We start from the raw sequence: 23645 nt of genomic DNA, 5'->3' as shown, positions 1-23645 counted from the left end.
TATTAACAATGCCCTCCCTTAAGATTATATGACCATGAAATATAGTAAGCAATCCTCTTACAAGATGTTTAATGGTCAATTGTGCCATGTCATCATCTCATGGGGTTTTAGCCCATCAACCAGGGGTCTCTAACTTCAAACGCAAATAACTCTCAGATCATGAAGAACTACATGGTGTGCCAAAGACCACCAAAAACATCTCGTCGAGGAGAATCTATTAGAAAGATCCTAACACGAGATTTCATGATTTGCTACGTCATATTGAGTGACAAAAGGCAGGGCAACACTTGGTGTTGCTTGGATTGACATCAATGACAACCACTTATCAACATAAATAACAAGAAAAGACCAGTGCCTAATGTGAATGTAAATGTTCCAAGTAAAAGATAACAATTTGAAAGTAAAATGCCTTGAAAATGATAGCTCAAAGATAAATGCTCAAAGTGAAAGATAAATGCTTGAAAGAACGTGTTTGGAAAATGTAAGTGCCCAAAGATAGATATGTTTTCGAAAAGTAAAGGCAATAACCAAGTACAATAGATGCTGAAAATGAAATGTATTGAAGTGCCTCTTGGTTCATTTTAAATCTAGTTAGATTGTCACTTGAGTTAAGGTAGATTCAGTGATGATTGCAAAAACAAAACTAATCTAAGGTTATACTTTCCCTTCAGGCCTTATCCTCGTTGGGTTAAGGAAAGTTGCAAGGAGATCCAAAGGAGGAAGCTAAGGCTCCGTGCGCTCCCCAGATTTTACAAGTCAGCCCACTTGCAAGTAGATCCAACATTGGGTAACCCAATCTGATTTAGCAAGTCAAGTGTTTACCAATTTCCCCAATCCCTGAATAAGAAGTCTTAGAAGGGAAAGGGTCCCTAATTAATATATTCAACCAGCAAGCCATTGGAACTTGTTGGAGGTAAATTACTCTTTGCAAAAGAAATAAAATTAAATCTATTCTAAAGCAATTAGTCTAATCTAGGAATGTAAAGGAAATGCTTCTCTAGATGCTTCAACGAAATGAACAAGAAAGCTAGACTAGATTGCAATGAAATGAAAGAAATTTGCAACTACTCTAATGATGTGATTACCTACTTTAAGTTAATTTGGAATCCAATCCACAAAATGCAAACCATGAAAATGCACACCCACAAGAAGATCCCCAATTGGGAAAGAGGGATGCTTAGGGGGATTTCCCCTATATTCCAAGAAAATATTGCAATTCTTTATTAGACCCCTTTTGTGAGCGATGGGATCAAAATCATGAGTAAAACGGAAATCCCTTAAAGGGATCAAGAAGGTTAAAGAAGTTACAATAAATCCCTTGAAGGATCAAGGGCAGAGAGAAATTTTGAGGAGGTTACTATTGGAAATAATACTGAGAGGGGGGGGGGGTGAATCAGTATTATCAAATCAATATGACTTTTTCATTTTCATACTCAGATTCATATACGATACTTAAGATAAGACAAACCGCGTGTGTATGAAACTATATGTAATGCAACAAGCGTATACCAAGTGAACTTATGATTTAGTTAGTTGATCCTTAATGAGTGCATCAGAACATTATTAACCATATGAACAGTAAACAGAAGCAGTATAACAGAACAGATCATCACACATAAGCAACACACATGAACACCATGATATAAGGTGGAAACCCAATGTGGGTGAAAACCACCTGCTGCAATTCGTCTCTATCTTCTTTCAATTAGAAACTTCTTTTTACAATGTTTCTGTACTGGTGCAGTCTTATACCAGTACGCAAGCTACTACCTGCAGAAGGCTACAACCTTCTCTTTTCTTCTAGGGACCACGTTTCATAAATTTTCAGACTAGATCCATAAAAACAATCACCACTGCAATACAATCATCAACTTATACTTGCATCATCTGAATTACCCAATACTGAATCACTGAAATCCTGTCACCAAAACACAGTTACCAGAACACAAACCAGAGCCCAAAACCACTAGAACCTGAAACATCAAATCTCATAATGTATACGCTACTTGACTGTGTCAAAACCGCGTGTACACGCGCTTTCACCAGAGAGAACCCGCGTACAGATCTAAATATAATTACTTATACCTTCGCTGCCATTTCCAACTTGATTCAGATCGAGCCAAGCATCACAAACCCATAACCAGCATACTAGATCTTCACCCTTTTGTCAGACATACATTTCTTGCTCATCCCCCTTGACCTAATGATCTTCTCCTTATATAGGTTTAGGCTATGTTGACCACTAAGTGTCAACTACCCATAGCAGTACACCCCCTTTTCTTTGCAAAAAGGGTATCGCTTAATCGACATGTCCGTGCCATTCGACAGTCATCGACAGCTTGATCAATCTATGTTGTAACCCAGTCTGCATGTGTGAATTGTAAATAATCTTAGCAGATATGAGTCATGTATGTAAATTGCCTAGGTGGACCTAATTTTCTAGTGATAATCTACGTTCCGAAAGGTTTTTCGTCTCACCGATCCATGATCGGCAGAGTTTTCCTTCAGCCTAACCCCAAAGCCGGAATGGATTTTGTCATTAGAATCTTAGGAGAATCCTAGTGTGTCAATCTGCTAGTTTATAGTTGTGTCGCAGAACTGGGTGGTTTATGAGGGTCTATGTCAAATGGGTTCTCCCCCTTGAGATGTAAAGTTGTAAAAGTCATGATGTAAAGTGTCTTGAGGGTTAGAAAATGTTTTAATCCCCTCATAAGCCCTAAGTCCTAGGTCCTAGGTGATTTTTCCAAAGGCTAAGTTCAAGGATCCATTTAAAAATAAATTAAAATATATATATATATATAATAAATAAATAATAAATAAAATAATAAAAATAAATAAAAATTTAAATAAAAATAATAAAATAAAGTAAAAACCTAAAAATAATAAAATAATAATATCTTGAGTAAATAAATGCAGAATTTCAATTTTTTAATGCATTAAAATTTCGACGGATGAGATTAAGAGATTTCTTGATCCTCATCGACGGTCGAGATCATTTTGACGTGGATCACTCGAACTAGCTGTTGGGTTTTTTTTCCTTTAAATAGGGTGTTAGGGGTCATTTGAGATCATTCGATCTGTGAGTCTTGTGCTGAAGAAGCTCTCTTGTAAACTTTTTCTGGTGCTAATAAAGAAAGACTTTGGGGTTGAAATCTTGCTGGTGTTACTCTCTGGAAGTGCTGTGAGCTATTTTATTTTCTGCATATTTTAATTTTCAGCCATTAGTAACAGCTTATTGAAGAGTATTGTTGAGCATAGGTATCTTGTTCACTTGCTAGGGTTTGAATGGTATTAGATTTTCTGAAGTAACGGCAGGTATCTCTATTGCATTTGAGATCTAGTACTGCTTTTTCTCTCTTTATTGATGGTTGAAGTGAGCTGTGCAGGAAACCCTTATCGAAGAAAACCAGTGGGCGTTTGGGGAAGTTCTCGGCTGAACCAGCCAACTCCCGCAAGCATTTTCTTGCAGAGCCCAGCGAGTTTTGATCCTGGGTTTATCATTTAGTTTATTTTTCTGAATTGCATGAGAGATTTCTTGAAGTTTTTCATAGTAAATCTGGAATCTCCGATAATATTACTGTTGATTACTGATAGATCTAGTTGTTTAAGAGTCAAAAGTTGTAAATGTTGTTTAGCTGATCTGGGGTTTTAATTTTGTTTTATACACATTATTTTTTGGGTTTCATTTTCTTTTGCAGATTGTAGGTACAGGGTTTTGAGAAATTCTTCAGGGTTTCTGGAGCGGGAAAGATTAAAATTTTCTTTTCAAGTTACTGGATTACAGTCACTACCATTCGCTTCTGCTGCCATCTCCATCGCTGCTTCTTCTCAAACCGCGATTCCTTCTCGCATTCTCAGTCACCACCCATTCCATCACCCGCACAGTCCATTTCAAAACATTTCTCACGCAGTCATCTCTACCATCCTCACGCAGAATATTTTGTCTCACAAACTCAACGTTCTCAGCCCAAGTCGTTGTTCCTCGGTGCTCCATGGATCTGCAAACCTTTCATTAATCCTCAGCTGGCGTTTTCTGGCTCCCAACGCAGTTTACCAACCCTTCACGCACGTCATTCCTGTGTGCTGCCCCTACAACTCGTCCTTCTCTGCTGCGTCCTCAGGTTGTCACCTATACCCGTGCTATCCTTCTCATCTACACAGCTGTATTCAAAAGAAAAACGCAGTCGCTTCTAAAGCCGGCAACCAGAAGCTGAGGTTCCATCCACGCAGTTTCACCTGCGTCTTCTCCATCACCTGCACAGGAAAGCTTCATTTTTCGTTTTGGGCCCTGCGCTACAAGCATTTGAAGCCTTTCTTCCTGCGTCCAGCCAGCATCGCTGTTCTCCCTTTGCCGCTCCGCGATCGATCCATTATCACCACCGTCCAGTGCTTGAAGCCGCAAACCTGCGGACACAGTTAAATCGCATTTCGATTTTTTTTATTTACGTTTCACGTTTTTAAGCTTTAGGAGTTAGCGTTTCATTTCTTTTTTAAAGGTTACGTAGCTTAGTTCTTTTTTAATTTTAATTTTAGTTTATTAAATCTTAGTTTTATTTTGACTTTAATAAAGATGCGTATGTATAAAATATCAAAAGCATAAATATTTAAGGGTAGCGTTTTAGTTTTAGTTTCTCTTTAGTTAGGGTTTTAGTTTTTTTTTATTGTTTAATTTTTTTTAGATTTAAAGTTGTAGATTTTAATTTAGATTTGATTATTTTATAGTTTTAGATTAGCTTTTTAGAATTATATGCTTTTAGTTTAGTTTTGTTTTATGTCATAAAAATCAATAAAAAAATAATAAAAATAAAAAAAGGAAGAAATTTATTTATCTATTTATTTTTTAGTTTAAAATAGTTTTAGGCTTCTTTTTTTTCTTTATTAAGATTTTAGTTTGTTTTGAACTTAAAATTTTATAAAAGTATAAAAATTTACAAAAAATTATAAAAAGGGAGTTTCTTTTCTTTTAAAGTATAGATTTAGATTTTTTTTAATTTCATTTAGATTTAATTTTTGTTTTATCCGAAAAACATAAAAATATTTTGGAAATATTTTTCGGTCTTGGCTCAGGGGTTTATCACGCTTTATTTTCTTTGCTAAGGCTAAAATTTTTGATGTGGAATGAATGTTTATCATTTTATGTGATTTGGCATGGATGAATGATCATTTTGAAGATTAGCTACATGAATATGATATCTGGTTAATGTTCAAAATTACGTGGTTGTGTATCGAGCTTTATCTTTCGAAGTTTTAAAATTGCTAGATCATCGTTAAAACATTGTGAATTTACTGGATATCTTGCATCGTTCAAGTTATTTGATGATAAATGATTGTTGTACACGGTTTATATTTCTGCAACATCTAGTAAGTAATCGTTTAAACATCAAACCCATAAGGCACTGGTCCATTAAATTAATAAAATCTATTTAGTGTTGGTTTCCTTTCGTGTCTCCCAACCCAACTGGTTCACAGTTGGTCATCCATTTTCCTATAGGGTCTACCCCCCTTAGCCGCGGGAGACAGGCTTAAACGGAGAGATCGGGGATCAGGGTGACAGCCCCCGATCTGAGCGTTGTCGTGACAATCTGTGCGACAACATTTTTTGGCGTCGTTGCCGGGGATAGAGTTTTTCTGTCCTTGGTTCTTTCATTTCGAGCTTTTTCGTGTTTCACTTCTTGTTCAGGTGGCGACTCCACTTCATATATTATCTTCAAGAGTGTATACTAGAAGACATCCAAGCAGTCTGTGCAATCCTACTCCTGATCCTGAAAAGGTCCTCAGGGTACGATTACACAAACTCTCTTCTCGTACACTTCTTGTTAACCTTGGACAAGAAGCCCTCTCTGATATCCATTTGCTTTTTAATAGTCAAGTTAGGCACAGCATCATGGATATGTATGCCCCTTGCAATTTTTCTAATATTCCAGGGTATCCCAATGCTCTTCCATCAGTTGGGATAGATAAATTGCCTAGCTTTCAGGGAGATAATGCTATTAGTGCAAATTCGCATCTAAGAGACTTTAGTATATGGATGGCTAAATACGCAAGGTCTCCTGATTTCGATCATGAAGATGTTAGAATGACTCTTTTCATTTTAACCTTGGGGGGTGATGCTCATGAATGGTTTACTGAAAAGCCTCAGAATTCATTTGATTCCTTAGAATCGATCATTAATGCATTTAAAGAAAAATATGGAGATAAGAGAGAAGGAAGACACCTCGTAAAAGCTATTAGCCTAATAAAAAAGAGAGAGGATGAAACTGTTGAAGAATTTAATAAAAGGTTTAATGGTATTGTTAGAGAATTACCTCAAGACTATAAACCTACAGACAAAACTCTCCAAGATTTTTACATTGATGCCTTTAGTCCTGAGCCATCTTATGAATTAAGGCGTGCTAAACTTAATGATAATAGAGATTGCCAAGCCTTAGCTATAGAGCTTGAAAAGGACAAGGCCGCGGGAAATCTGAGATCCCAGGTTTTGATAGGGCTGCTACGAAACTAAAGGAACCTAAGGGAAAAGCAGTTCAAGAAGCTGAAAGCGAGCTTGTTCTCAAATTGCTTCAAAAGATTGAAACCATGGAAATTAATCATAATAAGGAGATAACCACTTTGCATAATAGGTTGATCCAAATGGAAAGAGCGCAGACGCAGAACTTTCAACCTCGAAATAATAATAATAAAAATAACAATTGGCAAAGGAAGGGTCAATCTAGTGAGCAGAGACCTCCTAATCTGCTAACTAATTTGGTTGATAATGCTCCTCCTTACTGTCGGGTTTGTGATGCTCTTCATGAAGAGGCCACTTGTCCCATCGTTAGAAGAATTTTAGATAATGGAATGTTTGGAACAGGTGATCAAATAAATGTAGTAGGCAGCAAGTTTCCTTTGTCTATGGATGATTGGATAGAGGTCAAGGAAAAGAGTCGTGATGTTATGAATCCTTCATCAGCTTTTAGTATAAATAACCTGGAAAATGAAGATGACATTTTGGCTAGGTTATATGGTGAAAAGCCCTCTCCCGAGCAAATCTTGGAAATTGCTAGAGATAAGGGTTTGACCTATCAAAGAAGGGATAAAGATCAAAGCGGGAATCAAATTCCCCCTCGAACTTTTAACCCTGGTGTAAACTCTGGATTAGATGTCGATTTGGGAAGTTGGTTTAACAATGCAAAAATCTGGGTTCCTGTCTCCGAGATTGCTAAAATCCCTTCCCAAAGAGACAAGTTACTAAAAGCTATTCAAGGTCCTCAAGTAAATACTTCTTAACAGAAGAATCGGGAAGTTGACTATCATGATGTTCCCATATATTTGCAAAGCTTAGATGCTGATAACAAAGATCACCAGCCTTTCTTTATCACCTTGTTAGTTAATGGATATAAATTGAATAATTGCATGTTGGATTCTGGTGCATTAGCTTGTGTAATGACTAAAAGGGTCATGGAACAACTTGACTTAAGAGTTTCTAGACCCTACTATAACATATGCGCCATGGATTCTAAGAAAATCGAAGTGCATGGTTTAATCAAAGATTTGCAAGTTCATCTACCAGTTTACCCAGACATCATGGTTGTCATGGATATTGTTGTTGTGGATGTGCCTGATGCCTGGGGTATGCCGTTATCCAGAAAGTGGGCCTCTGATCTAGGAGGAAGTATTCAAATGAATTGGTCATATGCTATGATTCCTTCTCCTAGGGGTGATGGTTTTGTAAGACTAAATAGAGAGCCCGAAAGAAAATTTCATGTTGAAGATCCTAAGAGACCTCACAATGAAATAATCAAAGAGCAATCTGACATTGGGAACTATGCCATCATGTCTAATTTTATAATTCCTCCGGATGATAAGATTATGGATCTCAAGGGTAAAGTTTGGTATATGTACTTCGATGGTGCATCGTCTAGGCATGGTAAAGGTGCTTGAATAGTGCTTAAATCTCCCCTTGGTCACATTTTCAAGTTTGCCTATCGATTAGAATTTGAAGCAACCAACAATGTCGCTGAATATGAGGCTATATTGTTGGGGCTTGAGTTGGACAAGTCTTTGTAGGTTAAATTGCTTAGCATTAAGGGGGATCCTGATTTAGTTATCATGCAGCTTAAAAATAAATTCACATGCAGAAATCAAAGATTAAGAAATTATCGAAATGCTGTGTGGGATACTATGGAGCATTTTGATGCCCTTGACCTCGAAGCAATTCCAAGAGAGCAAAATAGTTTGGCAGATGAACTTGTCGTAGCTGCTACTACTTTCCAGTTATCTGATGAGCTAATTAAAGATAAGATCAAAATGGAAGTAATATTGAGACCATCTATTCCAGATAACTCAGAGCATTGGCAGGTCTTCAATGATGAAAAGCAATTCATTCGTTTTCTTAATAGCCTGGATGAGTTTGAAGGTTTCCGGATAGATTCTCAGGAGGATGGATCTTTAAATTATGAGCATATCATAAATCCTACTCCTAGGAATGTGGTTGCCTTAGAGCAACATTTTGATCGGCATGATGCCACGAAGTTGAGAGAAGAAAATAAGATGGACCCAGGTGAATATCTTGAGATAAACATTGGTACTTCTGAAAACCCGAAAATGGTTAAAATTGGTAGAGGTACTAGTGTGGAGGATAGAAAAGAGTTAACTAATTTACTTCGCGAATATCGAGATGTTTTAGCTTTTTCTTATGATGAATTAAAGGGCTATAGGGAAGATGTCATGGAACATATTATCCCCTTAAAAGATGAAAATGCTAAACCCTTCCGCCAGAAACTTAGGCAAATTAATCCTAAATTAGCCCCTTTAGTTCAGAAAGAGCTTGCGAAAATGCTTGCAGCAGGAATTATCACTCAAACAAGGCATTCAACATGGTGTTCAAATCTAGTGATTGTTAGGAAAAAGAATGGTACGATAAGGCTGTGTCGATTTTCGAAACCTTAATCTAGCATGCAAAAAAGATAATTACCCTTTGCCAAACATGGAAACTTCGTTGCAAAGAGTAACCAGTTCTAGAATGATGTCGTTGCTAGATGGTTTTTCTGGGTACAATCAGGTATGGGTTAAAAAGGAAGATCGTCATAAAACCACATTCACAACGCCATGGGGTACCTTTGAATACATCAGAATGCCGTTTGGATTAACAAACGCTGGGGCTACATTCCAAAGGGCTATGGATTATGCCTTCAAGGGGTTAATCGGGAAGTTTATTGAAATTTACCAAGATGATCTTACTGTTTTTTCTAAAGATGGTATCAGTCATGTAAATCATCTTAGGCGGGTTTGCGATAGATGTAGAGAATACGGGATTTCTTTGAATCCAGCTAAGTCTGTTTTTGGAGTAATGGAAGGGAAATTACTTGGCCATATCATTTCTAAGGAAGGAATCAAAATTGACCCGGAAAGAATTGAAGCAATCCAAAAGATTCCTCTCCCTCATAATCTTAAATCCCTTCAGTCTTTCCTTGGAAAGACAAATTTTATTAGAAGATTTATTCCAAATTACGCAGAAATAGCTAAGCCTATTCAAAGTCTTCTAAAGAAAGATGCAAAATTTGTTTGGCAAGAAGACAGCAAAAAGGCTTTCCAAGAAATCAAATGTGCTATTGCAAGAGCTCCTGTCTTAGTTAGTCCCGATTATTCCAAGGATTTCATGATTTTTTCTTTCGCTTCCGAAGATACCATTGCTGGTGTCCTGCTCCAAAAGAATAAAGATCGTCACGAGCAGCCTATCGCTTTCATGAGTAGAGCACTTCAAAATTCCGAATTGAAGTACAATACCATGGAAAAGCAGGCTTATGCCCTGGTCAAGTCTCTTAAGCACTTTAAAACTTATGTGGGTTATTCTAAAATCATTGCTTTCGTCCCACATTCTGCTGTTAAGGATATATTAACTCAAACCGATTGCTTAGGGACTTGCGCTAGGTGGGTTACTAAAATACAAGAGTATGATTTAGAAATCAGACCCACCAAGCTAGTCAAAGGCCAAGGTTTAGCTCAGATGTTAACTGAAGGTAACGAAAAGACTCTTGGTTTGTTCTGTCTTAGCGATCTATCTTCGCCGGAACTGCAAAGATTAGCAGAGCATGAGTGGTACAAGGACATAGTTTATTACTTGATGAATCTTGCATGTCCTAACCATTTAGTTGCTCATAAGAGAAGGGCTCTTACCAAAAGCCACTAAGTATTGCCTTATGACGGATGGCCTTGGGTGGAGAAATCCTGAGGGCATAGTGCTTAGGTGTGTTGATGACGTTGAGTCCAAGAAATTAATCTCTGAGTTTCATTCAGGATTTTGTGGTGGTCATTATGCTGCTAGAACTACCGCCCACAAAATCCTGAGAGCTGGCTATTATTGGCCTTCAATCTTTTCTGATGTGCACAAGTTTGTTAGAGCTTGTCAAGCCTGTCAAATATTCACTGGGAAACAGAAGCTTGTTGCCTTACCCCTACAACCTGTCATTGTAGAGGCACCTTTTCAGCATTGGGGTCTGACTTCATAGGGAAGTTCCATGAAAATTCTAGCAATGGCTACTCATGGATTTTGACTGCAACAGATTATTTCACTAAATGGGTCGAAGCCATTCCTGCTAAGAATGCCACTAAAAAGGTTATTATGGATTTCATTGAAAATAATATCATTACTAGATTTGGTGTCCCTGCTAAGATCACTACTGACAATGCCAAAGCTTTTAGTTCCTTAGAGTTTTCATCTTTTTGTTTCAAATATGGCATTGTCTTGTCTCACTCGTCAAATTATTATCCTCAGGGTAATGGTCTGGCTGAATCAAGTAACAAGAATCTCATAACCATTATCAAGAAGATAGTAGGAGATAATAAGAGATCATGGGATAGCAAAATCAAGTATGCTTTATGGGCAGATAGAATCACTAAGAAGAAAGCTACTGGTAAATCTCCCTTTGAATTAGTTTATGGCTTGGATGTGACTTTACCTGTGCACCTAAAATTGCCAGCTTATCAGCTCCTACAGAGTTTTTCTGCTAATAAAGATGTTGTTCAGAATAGAATAGATCAGATTGTAGAGTTAGATGAAGCTCGTAGGATAGCTTTTGATGCTATATGTAAAAATCAATCTAACATTAAGAAAAGCTTTGATAAATTCTCTCGATCTAGATCTTTGCAGGTGGGAGATATGGTATTGCTTTGGGACCGCAAGAATGAGAAACCAGGAAAACATAAGAAGTTTGATAGTTTGTGGCTAGGACCTTACATCATTCGAGATATAGCTGGACCAAACTCATTCCACTTGAGCAGATTGGATGGCAAACCACTTGATCTACCAGCGAATGGCCAAATGCTCAAGCTGTTCTTCAAAGATGATATATGATGCCATGGGGCATCCTTTGTATTGTATTTCTATCCCTACTCCTTGTTATTTCAGCATTTTATTTCTGATTTAGGATCAGATTTACTTTCCTTGTTAATAAATGAAGAGCTTCTATCTTTTATGTGCTTAGATGTTATATGATGATGTTTGAATGGACGCTAGTTATTTCTGTTGTGTGTTGCGTGGATGCAGATTCTGGATTCTCACATTCCTACAATGCAGCAACGTGTCCCCAAGTAGAGCCAGATGTTGACCACTACGTGTCAACTACCCATAGCAGTACACCCCATTTTCTTTGCAAAAAGGGTATCGCTTGATCGACATGTCCGTGCCATTCGACAGTCATTGACAGCTTGATCAATCTATGTTGTAAACCCAGTATGCATGTGTGAATTGTAAATAATCTTAGCAGATATGAGTCATGTATGTAAATTGCCTAGGTGGACCTAATTTTCTAGTGATAATCTACGTTCCGGAAGGTTTTTCGTCTCACCGATCCATGATCGGCAGAGTTTTCCTTCAGCCTAACCCCAAAGCCGGAATGGATTTTGTCATTAGAATCTTAGGAGAATCCTAGTGTGTTAATCTACTAGATTATAGTTGTGTCGCAGAACTGGGTGGTTTATGAGGGTCTATGTCAAAAGGGTTCTCCCCCTTGAGATGTAAAGTTGTAAAAGTCATGATGTAAAGTGTCTTGAGGGTTAGAAAATGTTTTAATCCCCTCATAAGTCCTAAGTCCTAGGTCCTAGGTGATTTTTCCAAAGGCTAAGTTCAAGATCCATTTAAAAATAAATTTAAAATATATATATATATATAATAAAAAAATTAATAAATCAAAGAGATACAGAACAGTTGGTGAAGGAGCGCGCTGTTAAGGCGCTCTACATGCAAAGGTCACCGGTTCTAGTCTCACTGATACCAAAAAATCCAGCATGGTTTCCGCTGGTGCGGCTCAGGCCGAGTGCGATCCCCGGGTGACTTTGACGGCTTAGATGCCCCTGAGTCGTGGCCTCTCAGCCACAGGGTAAGAGTGATTTTCAGGATTAACCCACTTATCAACAAAAAAAAAAAATAATAATAATAATAAAATAAAGTAAAAACCTAAAAATAATAAAATAATAATATTTTGAGTAAATAAATGCAGAATTTCAAATTTTTAATGCATTAAAATTTCGACGGATGTGATTAAGAGATTTCTTGATCCTCATCGACGGTCGAGATCATTTTGACATGGATCACTCGAAATAGTTGTTGGGTTTTTTTTCCTTTAAATAGGGTGCTAGTGGTCATTTGAGATCATTCGATCTATGAGTCTTGTGCTGAAGAAGCTCTCTTGTAAACTTTTTCTGGTGCTAATAAAGAAAGACTTTGGAGTTGAAATCTTGCTGGTGTTACTCTCTGGAAGTGCTGTGAGCTATTTTATTTTTTGCATATTTTAATTTTCAGCCATTAGTAACAGCTTATTGAAGAGTATTGTTGAGCATAGGTATCTTGTTCACTTGCTAGGGTTTGAATGGTATTAGATTTTCTTAAGTAATGGCAGGTATCTCTATTGCATTTGAGATCTAGTACTGCTTTTTCTCTCTTTATTGATGGTTGAAGTGAGTTGTGCAGGAAACCCTTATCGAAGAAAACCAGTGGGCATTTAGGGAAGTTCTCGGCTGAACCAGCCAACTCCCGCAAGCATTTTCTTGCAGAGCCTAGCTAGTTTTGATCATGGGTTTATCATTTAGTTTATTTTTTTGAATTACATGAGAGATTTCCTAAAAATTTTCATAGTAAATCTGGAATCTCCGATAATATTACTGCTGATTACTGATAGATCTGGCTGTTTAAGAGTCAAAAGTTGTAAATGTTGTTTAGCTGATCTGGGGTTTTAATTTTGTTTTATACACATTATTTTTTGGGTTTCATTTTCTTTTGCAGATTGCAGGTACAGGGTTTTGAGAAATTCTTCAGGGTTTCTGGAGCGGGAAAGATTAAAATTTTCTTTTCAAGTCACTGGATTACAGTCACTACCATTTGCTTCTGCTGCCATCTCCATCGCTGCTTCTTCTCAAACCGCGATTCCTTCTGGCATTCTCAGCCACCACCCATTCCATCACCCGCACAGTCCATTTCAAAACATTTCTCACGTAGTCATCTCTGCCATCCTCACGCAGCATATTTTGTCTCACAACCTCAACGTTCTCAGCCCAAGTCGTTGTTCCTCGGTGCTCCATGGATCTGCAAACATTTCATTAATCCTCAGCGGGCGTTTTCTGCCTCCCAACGCAGTTTACCAACCCTTCACGCACGTCATCCCTGTGTGCTGCCCCTACAACTCGTCCTTCTCTGCTGCGTCCTCAGGTTGCCACCTATACCCATGCTATCCTTCTCATCTACACAGTTGTATTCAAAAGAAAAACGCAGTCACTTCTAAAGTCGGCAACCAAAAGCTGAGGTTCCATCCACGCAGTTTCACCTGCGTCTTCTCCATCACCTGCACAGGAAAGCTTTATTTTTCGTTTTGGGCCCTGCGCTACAAGCATTTGAAGCCTTTCTTCCTGCGTCCAGCCAGCGTCGTTGTTCTACCTCTGCCGCTCTGCGATCGATCCATTATCGCCGCCGTCCAGTGCTTGAAGCCGCAAACCTGCGGACACAGTTAAATCGCATTTTGATTTTTTTTTTTATTTACGTTTCATGTTTTTTAAGCTTTAGCAGTTAGCGTTTCATTTTTTTTTAAAAGGTTACATATCTTAGTTCTTTTAAATTTTAATTTTAGTTTTATTAAATCTTAGTTTTATTTTGACTTTAGTAAGATGCGTATCAAAAGCATAAATATTTAAGGGTAGCATTTTAGTTTTAGTTTCTCTTTAGTTAGGGTTTTAGTTTTTTTTATATTGTTTAATTTTTTTTAGATTTAAAGTTGTAGATTTTAATTTAGATTTGATTATTTTATAGTTTTAGATTAGCTTTTTAGAATTATATGCTTTTAGTTTAGTTTTGTTTTATGTCATAAAAATCAGTAAAAAGATAATAAAAAATAAAAAAGGAAGAAATTTATTTATCTATTTATTTTTTAGTTTAGAATAGTTTTAGGTTTTTTTTTTTTTTTATTAAGATTTTAGTTTGTTTTGAACTTAAAATTTTATAAAAGTATAAAAATTTACAAAAAATTATAAAAAGGGAGTTTTTTTTCTTTTAAAGTATAGATTTAGAATTTTTTTTAGTTTCATTTAGATTTAATTTTTGTTTTATCCGAAAAACATAAAAATATTTTGGAAATATTTTTCGGTCTTGGCTCAGGGGTTTATCACGCTTTATTTTCTTTGCTAAGGTTAAAATTTTTGATGTGGAATGGATGTTTATCATTTTATGTGATTTGGCATGCATGAATGATCATTTTGAAGATTAGCTACATGAATATGATATCTGGTTAATGTTCAAAATTACGTGGTTGTGTATCGAACTTTATCTTTCGAAGTTTTAAAATTGCTATATCATCGTTAAAACATTGTGAATTTACTAGATATCTTGCATCGTTCAAGTTATTTGATGATAAATGATTGTTGTACACGGTTTATATTTCTGCAACATCTAGTAAGTAATCGTTTAAACATCAAACCCATAAGGCACTGGTCCATTAAATTAATAAAATCTATTTAGTGCTGGTTTCCTTTCGTGTCTCCCAACCCAACTGGTTCACAATTGGTCATCCATTTTCCTACAGGGTCTACCCCCCTTAGCCGCGGGAGACGGGCTTAAACGGAGAGATTGGGGATCAAGTTGACAACCCCCGATCTGAGCGTTGTCGTGATGATCTGTGCGACAACAGGCTTCTCTCAATACCATGGTCCAAAACCATGTAGAAACAATGCCTTGGACCCAATACCTGGGATCAACACTTCGGACCAAATTCCACGGACCAATACCAAAATACCATGGACCAAATACCACAGACCAAAACTTAGTTTTCCAACATGTACGCGCCTTTCCTTCTATGAACCTGCGTGTGTACGCATACGCGCCTTTTGTTCTTCTCACCCGCGTGTATACGCGCTTTCATCAAGGTTAACCTACGTATATCTCTCTCTTGACCTGCTGTACTAAGATCTGTCCTCTGATTGAGTTGCCATCACCTGCATCATACCTCTGAGTGAGTTGCCATCAAGGACAACACTTGTATCATAATGCCAACAGTTACAAAAGTAAATCTTGCTGATTTTTACAAAGGATTTGTTCTAGATAGTCTTTAGGTGCTCCAATTTCTCAAAGTTGGGCAAAATTCGCCAGCATTTCCCCTTGCAAATGTCAGGGTCTGTTAAAAAAAAGCAAGTAAAGAAGTTAGAATATACCCCAAAAAAGATTTAAAACAACTTGAAATAACTTGCATATATTAGCCAAAATGTTAAGCTGAAATCCCTATGACTATAGTTAAACTTCTACTCTAACTATCCAAGAGAAAACCAAGAAGGACTTGGTATTCTCTTAGTTAATCTATTGTTGTTAGGACAACAGTAGATAAGGCAGCCTTAGATGCTTGATATTCAATGAAAAGCACAAATAAAGTTAACCAAGAAATATTTGATTGTTTAGGTGAGGGAAGAAAGAAAAGATTGAGGAACTTTAAAGCACTTTTAGATCCTTTCCAGAAGCGCTTTGGGCAGCCCTTTGGTGTGGCGGAAATGTGTGCTCCTTGATGGCTTGAAGATGGTTGATCCAACCAAATATATGGCCAACTCCAAGCATGAATTAACCTGTGTTACAATTCAAGGAACTTGCTCAAGCAATTAATAGCATTAGGTGAGGAGTTTGCAATCTTCCATAGAGTCTTAGCGTTCACAAACAATTTTCCAGGCAGCAATTTTTTTCTCAGGCAACATCTTCTCGAACAGATCTTCACTTGCACATTAATCCTCTTCACTTTTTTTTTCTTCTTGCAGGTTCGTTCCACCACCTCCATTTGCTGCTGCTGTCACCCAGCCAGATGAAGGTATCAATGGTGCCAAAGTGTGAAGGCTCGGCTTCAACACATAGACAAGAACAGGTTACATTATGTAAGAAGAGCAAGCACACACACATTACACAAGAATAATGCAATTTCAGGAAGGAATTCCAACTGAGTTTGCATTCAGTCTTGATATGTATTATTTATACATAAGAGATGTGGTTGAAGCGGTTGTACCCACTCCAACCAATCATTCATTTTACCTCGTACATTTACCATTTATTACTCGCATTTACTTAGTCTTATGTATGATGACTTACATAGGCCTAAGAGGCCCCTTCAACAGTGTTCAAGTTTAGACTTCAGTTAAATTAGAACTTTTGTAAACATAACTCTTTGGCCACGCAGCATGGTGGTCAATAGCCTATTTCATTCCATAAATTCACAGTATACTTGCTATTATGTGGCTTAAAGATTTGTAAGTTCGTAACTGCTAGAGTATAGTTGGTTGATACAGCTGACATTTCTAACTTCATAGTAATGTAGTATTTGTCGAGAAGTAGCACCAATATGCATGTTTTCATATTTACTGCTACTAATTAACATTCTGCATGTTTGTTTTAGTAGATGCATTATAACATAACAATATATATTCTATAGAAAACACTACCAATACACTTCACTCCAGGGGTATTTCGGGAGATGGCGCTCCTGCTCCTGTTCCCACCCATGTTCAATATGTGCTCTGACAACAGTGCATAGAATCAGTACAGTTTTAAATTTTTATGCTAGTGGCAACCCAATAAATGCATTCCACAGGGTCACTCATTCCATTGGCATTGGTTTCAAGTAAGATTATTTGCTACAAGGGCTAGCTGAATATAGCATTTACAGAAACCAGCCCCTTGCTAACTATGAACCACCAAATTCTATGACAATAAAGATTTAACAGTATCGACTAACTTACTGTTAAACAAACTAGCACTGTCCTAACCAAAACGATATAGACTAATTATATGCATATTATTTCTGACATGAGAGATCCAATTACATGCTTCTTGAGCTTGATAATCAAAAAAAAAAAAAAAGCAAATAGATCAAGCAGGGGAACCTTCATAAAGGGGACCATATAGTCTCCAAATCATAGCATCTTCTTCAAAGCGGGAATTAGTTAGGATCCCAAATTTTTTGTGAAATGACGGCTCTAAAACTGGCTCTGAGGCTTCCACAAGAGTTTGGTGTGACTCAACTACAAATTTTTCATGACTCAAAGCTAGTTATTCAATGAACCTGATAAGAAATTGCTCCAAGTAATTTAACCTTACAACCTCTATTAAGATGAAGTTCTTAATCCCCTCACAAGATTTTCATACATATCTTTATCTCATATTTGCAGGAATAGAAACAGTCTTGCAGATAGGCTCTCAAAACTGAAGCTCAGCTGGCAAGAAGAACATAGATCGTCTCTATAATCCAGAATGTACAATCAGCTGAATATAACCATGAACTTTGGTTCTAGCTGTTAAGATATTAAGTCTTTATTTCCGTTTTTTTGTTGTTAAAACAATATACTATTTCAGGACTTCAGTTTGAAGGGATGATGTAATATTATGATTATCAATTTTGCATTTTGAGAAGTACCAATGTAACAGCGTTACAGCCTAGATGTAATCTACAATTTTCTTTTGAAGGAGGGGCTTAATTGCACTATCAAATGCCATGGGCATCTGTATATGTAATTTTGTTTATATTAAAAAAAAAAAAAAAAAAAAAACAAAAAAACTTTAAAAAAAAATGTATCAAATGTTTTTGTTGAATATATTCTGAGAAAACAGAAACATGAGCTCTAATATATAGGGCCAAGTGATGCTTTCAGTTATACTCAAATAAACAACTATATACGAAGACTGCATTCATTGGGATTGAATACAAGCCCAGGTACAGAGACAAAATATAAGCCATACATGAAGTTGCTTACCTGCCACTTGACGTGAGGATGGAACATTTAACAAACCACCCAATGATTTGTTATCAGAGGCATACTGCCTAGCCAATGATCTAACCTCATTGGTGACATGCAAGGGTTTGGACTCTGGAAGACGCAAAGGTGAAGCAATTGACCCAGAGATTATATCCTTCATGTAAGAGTCACACAGTTCTCCTGGTTTTCCAATTAAATCAACCAAGCATTCCCTGCAATGTGACTGGAACTTATTAGAAGGTTGTCTATGATTGATTCATTTCACAAGGAATTATAACATGTATATATATATATATATATATATATAGATAGATAGATATAAATAAACAGATCCAAGATATATCAAGCCTGTCTCTTTGAAATCTTTTCCCAAAGTCTGACATCATATATATTTATAATCAACATTAATTAGTTTCAAAAACTATCTCTATCATTTTGAAAGTTTAAAGTAGTTGTTGGTTTTTGAAAGAGAGATGAAGCAAAACTGAAAATGTAGAAGTCTAGGTTTTTGTGATTTTGTCAATATATATTATACATAAGTTCGACTCTTTGCACCTTTCCATAGTTAAATTTCAAATGAGATCAAAAAATCATCCCCAAGCATCACACCTGTCGAGACCACATTGTATGAGACAAGATGAGCCATCAGACATCCCACAATACTTGCAACCTTGAGCAATCCGACAAGGTAAGTCAATGATGTCAGCTAAGGCCTGAAAGCAGGAAACATTATCAGAATTCAGACACTGGCCAAGTAACCCACACCTTATCGACAATATTACTGTTTCTACATATTCTAAGTTATCATGCCATTCTTGGCTATTTCTACTCCAGGAAAGAAATAAAGATGTTATAGTAAGAGGAAATGTCATAAGAACACCACCCATTTCATTTAGAAAGGATGAAATTTTCGAGATGATTCATAACATTTTTAGGAACATCTTCCATTCTATTATGCATTTCATGTCTGTAAATTCTACAAATGTCATATATCATAAAGCTGAAATCCTAAAAAATCTTAAATTTAAAACACAAATAAATGGGAAAAATAAAATAAAATGATATACCACTTTGATTTTCCCACTGTTTTCCAGACACAAACACATAATTCTAATTCAGTGATTTCCCTATTCTGAAGACTTTACTGGTCCAAAAACCTTCACCACTCTCAATTTTAGGTAACAATATTATTAAGATATAAATAGAAAGTCAACCAGCATCAGTGTCACGGTGTCAACTCACAGCATACAGTCCACTTAAGTAAATAAACATCATTGAAACGAAGGACAAACTTTAAGGTCACATGAGACATCTACTATTTATGCCTAAACTAAATTAAATATGGAAAAATAACACTGAGACTTATTGGTGAACAGATAAAGCTTCTACAGGAGAACAAACGAGAAGAAGAGTCAAGCAAAGCATACCAACAAAATAATTAATCATTAAAAATGTGTAAACACAACAATAATACATGTTAAAATCATCTAATTCTATGAATTACCTTGAAAAGCAAAGCTCGATGCCTGCACAAGCCCACTGAGATACTACCTATGGGGAGGACAACACTCTTTAGACAGTCTTTGAGCATTTTACTGGTTACTTGCCAACGCGTCTTTAGATCTCCATGCTCAGTCGAATACGGACCCCTTGAGTTGCGACCAGATTTGTGTCAGCCAGAATAAGTAAACTAAGCATATAAGATATTACAGACACTAACAGACTGCATCATATATGCTTACCCCATCAGCATGCAAACAAGTTTGCCAAGTTGTTTGACAACTACTTCCGTGCTAGAACAACGAGAAGCTAGTCCAAGTGCCTTGATCTCAAGTTCCCTCCAGTGTGAATCCCCCTGCTTATCTATCAAAACCACCTCTATTGGTGAATCACTTGCATCTACAGACCGTAGTGACTCCAATGATGGCATCTGACCACTTTCTTCTACATTATTGCACATTGTCCAAACATACGGATTCAGACCACATATATGATAAAATCCATCTTGAATCTTGTCATAATATGACAAGCTACCATTTATCTGTTACACACGAACCAAAAACACATCAACGACGGCAGATGAATAGAATGAAAATGTTTTTCCCATTTCCAAACTGTAAATGATGAAAGCACAAATAAAATAAAAATGACAACTTCCTAGACCACCAACAAAAATAGGAATTTTTTGGAGAGATGAAAACTCATTCAAGTGCTGCTAAAGTAAGCTACAGCTGTAATATAATCAATAAATTAAAAAGTATTCCCGCATTTCAAGGTAAACTTAGAACTCTGGTTGCATAAATTATTTCCAACCAGAAGCTCGGCATCTACTTTCATCAACGTTCTGAAGGGCGAGTGATAAGTCAGAATCCATAAATTATTGAACACTCTAGATCTTATAATCCAAACCTTGGAAAAGCTGTATCGGATCACCATTTCATTAAATCTGTCAGTTGAGCTATAAATAATCAATTTCATCAAAGATAATTACCAAACAGAATAAGAGTTATCAGAAAATGAGAGAGATGCCACAAAAAGACAGTGGTGACTGTACCATTCACCAATGTGATTGCACACATATAAATACATGAAGGCTTTGCCTAGAGATAAACACACTACCTTATCACACAGTAAACTATGAGCTAATCTAGCTCTCATCCAGCACCCTCCTAAAACCACTCAAGAAGGCTATTCATGTCAAGACATTCTCTATTTGACAATAACCAATACAAAAACAAGCTATATCACTAAGTATTAACAAACATGTCAAGTATGAGTTAACTATTCTAATGATGGCATATGGCCATTTTCTTCTACATCATTGTACACTGTCCAAACATAGGGATTAATCCTGCATATATGACAAAATCCATCTTGAATCTTGTCATAATATGACAAGCTACCATTTACCTATTTCACATGAACCACAAACCCATCAAGATGTGTTAACCCCTAAATTTGCCCCTATTTGGAGTGTTAAAGTGTTAATTTTAGGAATGTTCTATGCTTAGAGCAGTTTATTTCAATTTTCACAGTTAGCTCAATATCTTTTCCAGATTAGCAATCACATCAGCATTAAAGTAAATTGCAGATAGAACATAAACATAAATTGCTGAAGACAAGCCAAGACAAGACGACACAAGATGTGGCGTTAGCCAGGGACAAACCCCAATGTGGGAAAACCCTTGATCAATTCTTCTTATATGTTCTTCAATAGTTCAGCGAAGAGAGAGAGAGAGAGTACATTTACAACAGAAGCCAACACTTTGACTTATCTAGATAAGAGCATAGATCATCTCTAAGAAGATGATACATGAGTTGAAGACATGCTGCTTCAACTGATTCTCCAAGGTGACTCCTAGACCTATCATTGTGCTGCATCTCATCATCATGCTGCACCTTACTGTGCTGCACCATGTTGCACCCATCATCACAATGCTGGACCTCATGGCCATGCTATACACATCATACTGCTGCACCTTATGCTGCACTGCTGTCCCATGTACCATTGTTGCACCATGCTGCCACAATTGTCCCATGTGCCATACTGTACTAAGCACCATGTTAGCTGTCTCATTTGCTTTCTGCATCTTGCTATTGCTGCTATCCCATTGTGTCATTGCTGCACAATGTCATTGCTGTCCTATTTATCATGCAGCTGTCCCTTGCAGCTTCATGCTTGCCACTGCTGCCTAGTTATATTGTTGTAGCTGCTGTCCCTAACAGTCATGCTATCCCAATTGTGCTGTCCCAACATGCTGCTGTCCATAATGACATTGCTGTCCCATCATTGTGCCGTCCCAACATGCTGTTGTCCATAATGTCATTGCTGTCCCATCATTGTGCTGCTGCTGTCCATTGCTGTCCCATCATCCAGAACAGCCTTCTATGAGGGCAGCCTTCACACAGACCTTGCTGCCTCTTCACACAGTCCTCAAGGAGCAAATCCGAGCTCCTTTCCTTTGCTCTCCAACAATGAAAAGGGTGACCTTAGCGTCCCCTCTTCTTTTGCTGAAGTAGACCTTGTATTGCAGCCTTCTAGCCTAGCATACCGGCCCTCCTAACAGCAGCTCGGTTCTCCAAAAGACCCATGGCTTTTGCTGCAGCTAAGTCCTATTAGGGCAGCGTATATCCTCCTCTTGATTACCCTTGAGACAGCATGGAGGGTTGGGGTATGACTACGTCCTCTAGGTTAGGTAAGGGTTCCTTCTTTGATAGCGTTAGGGCTGCCTTCAGATCTCCGTTAGGGCTGCCTTTAGGTCTGATTAGGGCAGCCTTCATGACTGCTTCGTCTAGATTAGGGCAGCGTATTTCTTCTTATTGACTGCGGCTAGGGCAGCCTATTTTCCTCCAACGTCTAGGGCTTCCACTCCTAGATTTCTCTTCCACTAAAACCCAAGACAAGTGGAGAAAAATCAAGATAGAAGTGTGTGTGAAATGACTCTCAATTCATCTCATTTTATACTAAAACGTTGGGCACATGTGGGGTTTATTTGGTTGTTGGCCGACCTTGACGAATTGTCTTATAACACAAATAAATTCATAACTCCATGAATACTTATCGGAATCGGATGAACTTTAGATCAATCCTACACCTCTCAATGAGAGGGATCCAAGAAAAATATCAGCTGCCATAAATAAGATGACCCACATGGAGTTTGGCCCTAGTTGCCAATTTTAACACTCCCTCTCAACTAGGGAGAACTCCATTTGCTGATCCATCTGTCTGACTGTACTATCTCTGCCATCAGTGCCCTGCACTGCTCTGCTCTACTATATTCTGCTCTGCTCTGCTGAACCATGAAGAAGAAGAATTGATTGACAATGTCTCATTCCATTCTCTACCGACCCTAAGTTAGTTCCATATGAAGAGAGTGTATCATATCACTCTTACTGACCCGAAGTCAGTTTAATTGATCATAAATCAATATCACAAGAGGGTGTCTCAAACCACTCATACTGATCCCAGGTCAGTTTCATTGATCCCAGATCAATGGAGGTCACCCTAGCATAGAGAGTACAGTAGATACAATGATGCGTCCATCGATAGTACTACTATGGTCCCTAACGCCATTTCCTTGCTCATTGGCCAGATGAGAGGTACTTCCCATGAGTCCCAAACTGCATGGGTAGGATGCCTCGACAGGAAAACCACTCATCCTGTCCCTAAGTCACCACGGGGTATTACAGGGGAAGGTTGAGCCATTCACCCTGTACATAACGCACCATTACGGGAGCGTGAGTCGCTCTAGGGTCGCTTGTTGCTCCAAAAAGTACCCCAAGCCCCCCGCAGCTCCCAGAGCTCAATGCATGCATCATGTAGGACCCTCATAAGAAGCTCTCTCAACGACTCCGAGTCGTTCAGGAAAGTCACAAATTTGACCTTTCCCCGAGGCTTTGAC

At 37.6% G+C, this 23645-nt stretch overlaps 1 protein-coding gene across 4 annotated transcripts in view; it reads right to left on the bottom strand.

Moving 5' to 3' along the window:
• Nucleotides 1-23645, bottom strand: part of LOC149146182 (serine/threonine-protein kinase CTR1-like) — a 250760-nt gene that overhangs the window by 189085 nt on the left and 38030 nt on the right. For all 4 annotated transcript variants that reach the window (XM_089448645.1, XM_089448648.1, XM_089448646.1 and 1 more), the window contains exons 3-6: nucleotides 19986-20284; nucleotides 19748-19892; nucleotides 18853-18956; nucleotides 18241-18455 (exon numbers count right to left, since the gene is read on the bottom strand). In XM_089448645.1, coding sequence (XP_089304771.1) covers nucleotides 18241-18455; nucleotides 18853-18956; nucleotides 19748-19892; nucleotides 19986-20284 — 763 coding nt within the window. The remainder of the gene's footprint in view (nucleotides 1-18240; nucleotides 18456-18852; nucleotides 18957-19747; nucleotides 19893-19985; nucleotides 20285-23645) is intronic.

Source organism: Pinus tabuliformis, chromosome X, assembly GCF_031772625.1.
Source record: "Pinus tabuliformis cultivar Carrire ecotype Pingquan chromosome X, CPIR1, whole genome shotgun sequence".
In the NCBI taxonomy this organism is placed as follows: Eukaryota; Viridiplantae; Streptophyta; class Pinopsida; order Pinales; family Pinaceae; genus Pinus; species Pinus tabuliformis.
Note: the sequence above shows the minus strand (reverse complement) of the source record. Positions and strands in the feature narration are given on the sequence as shown.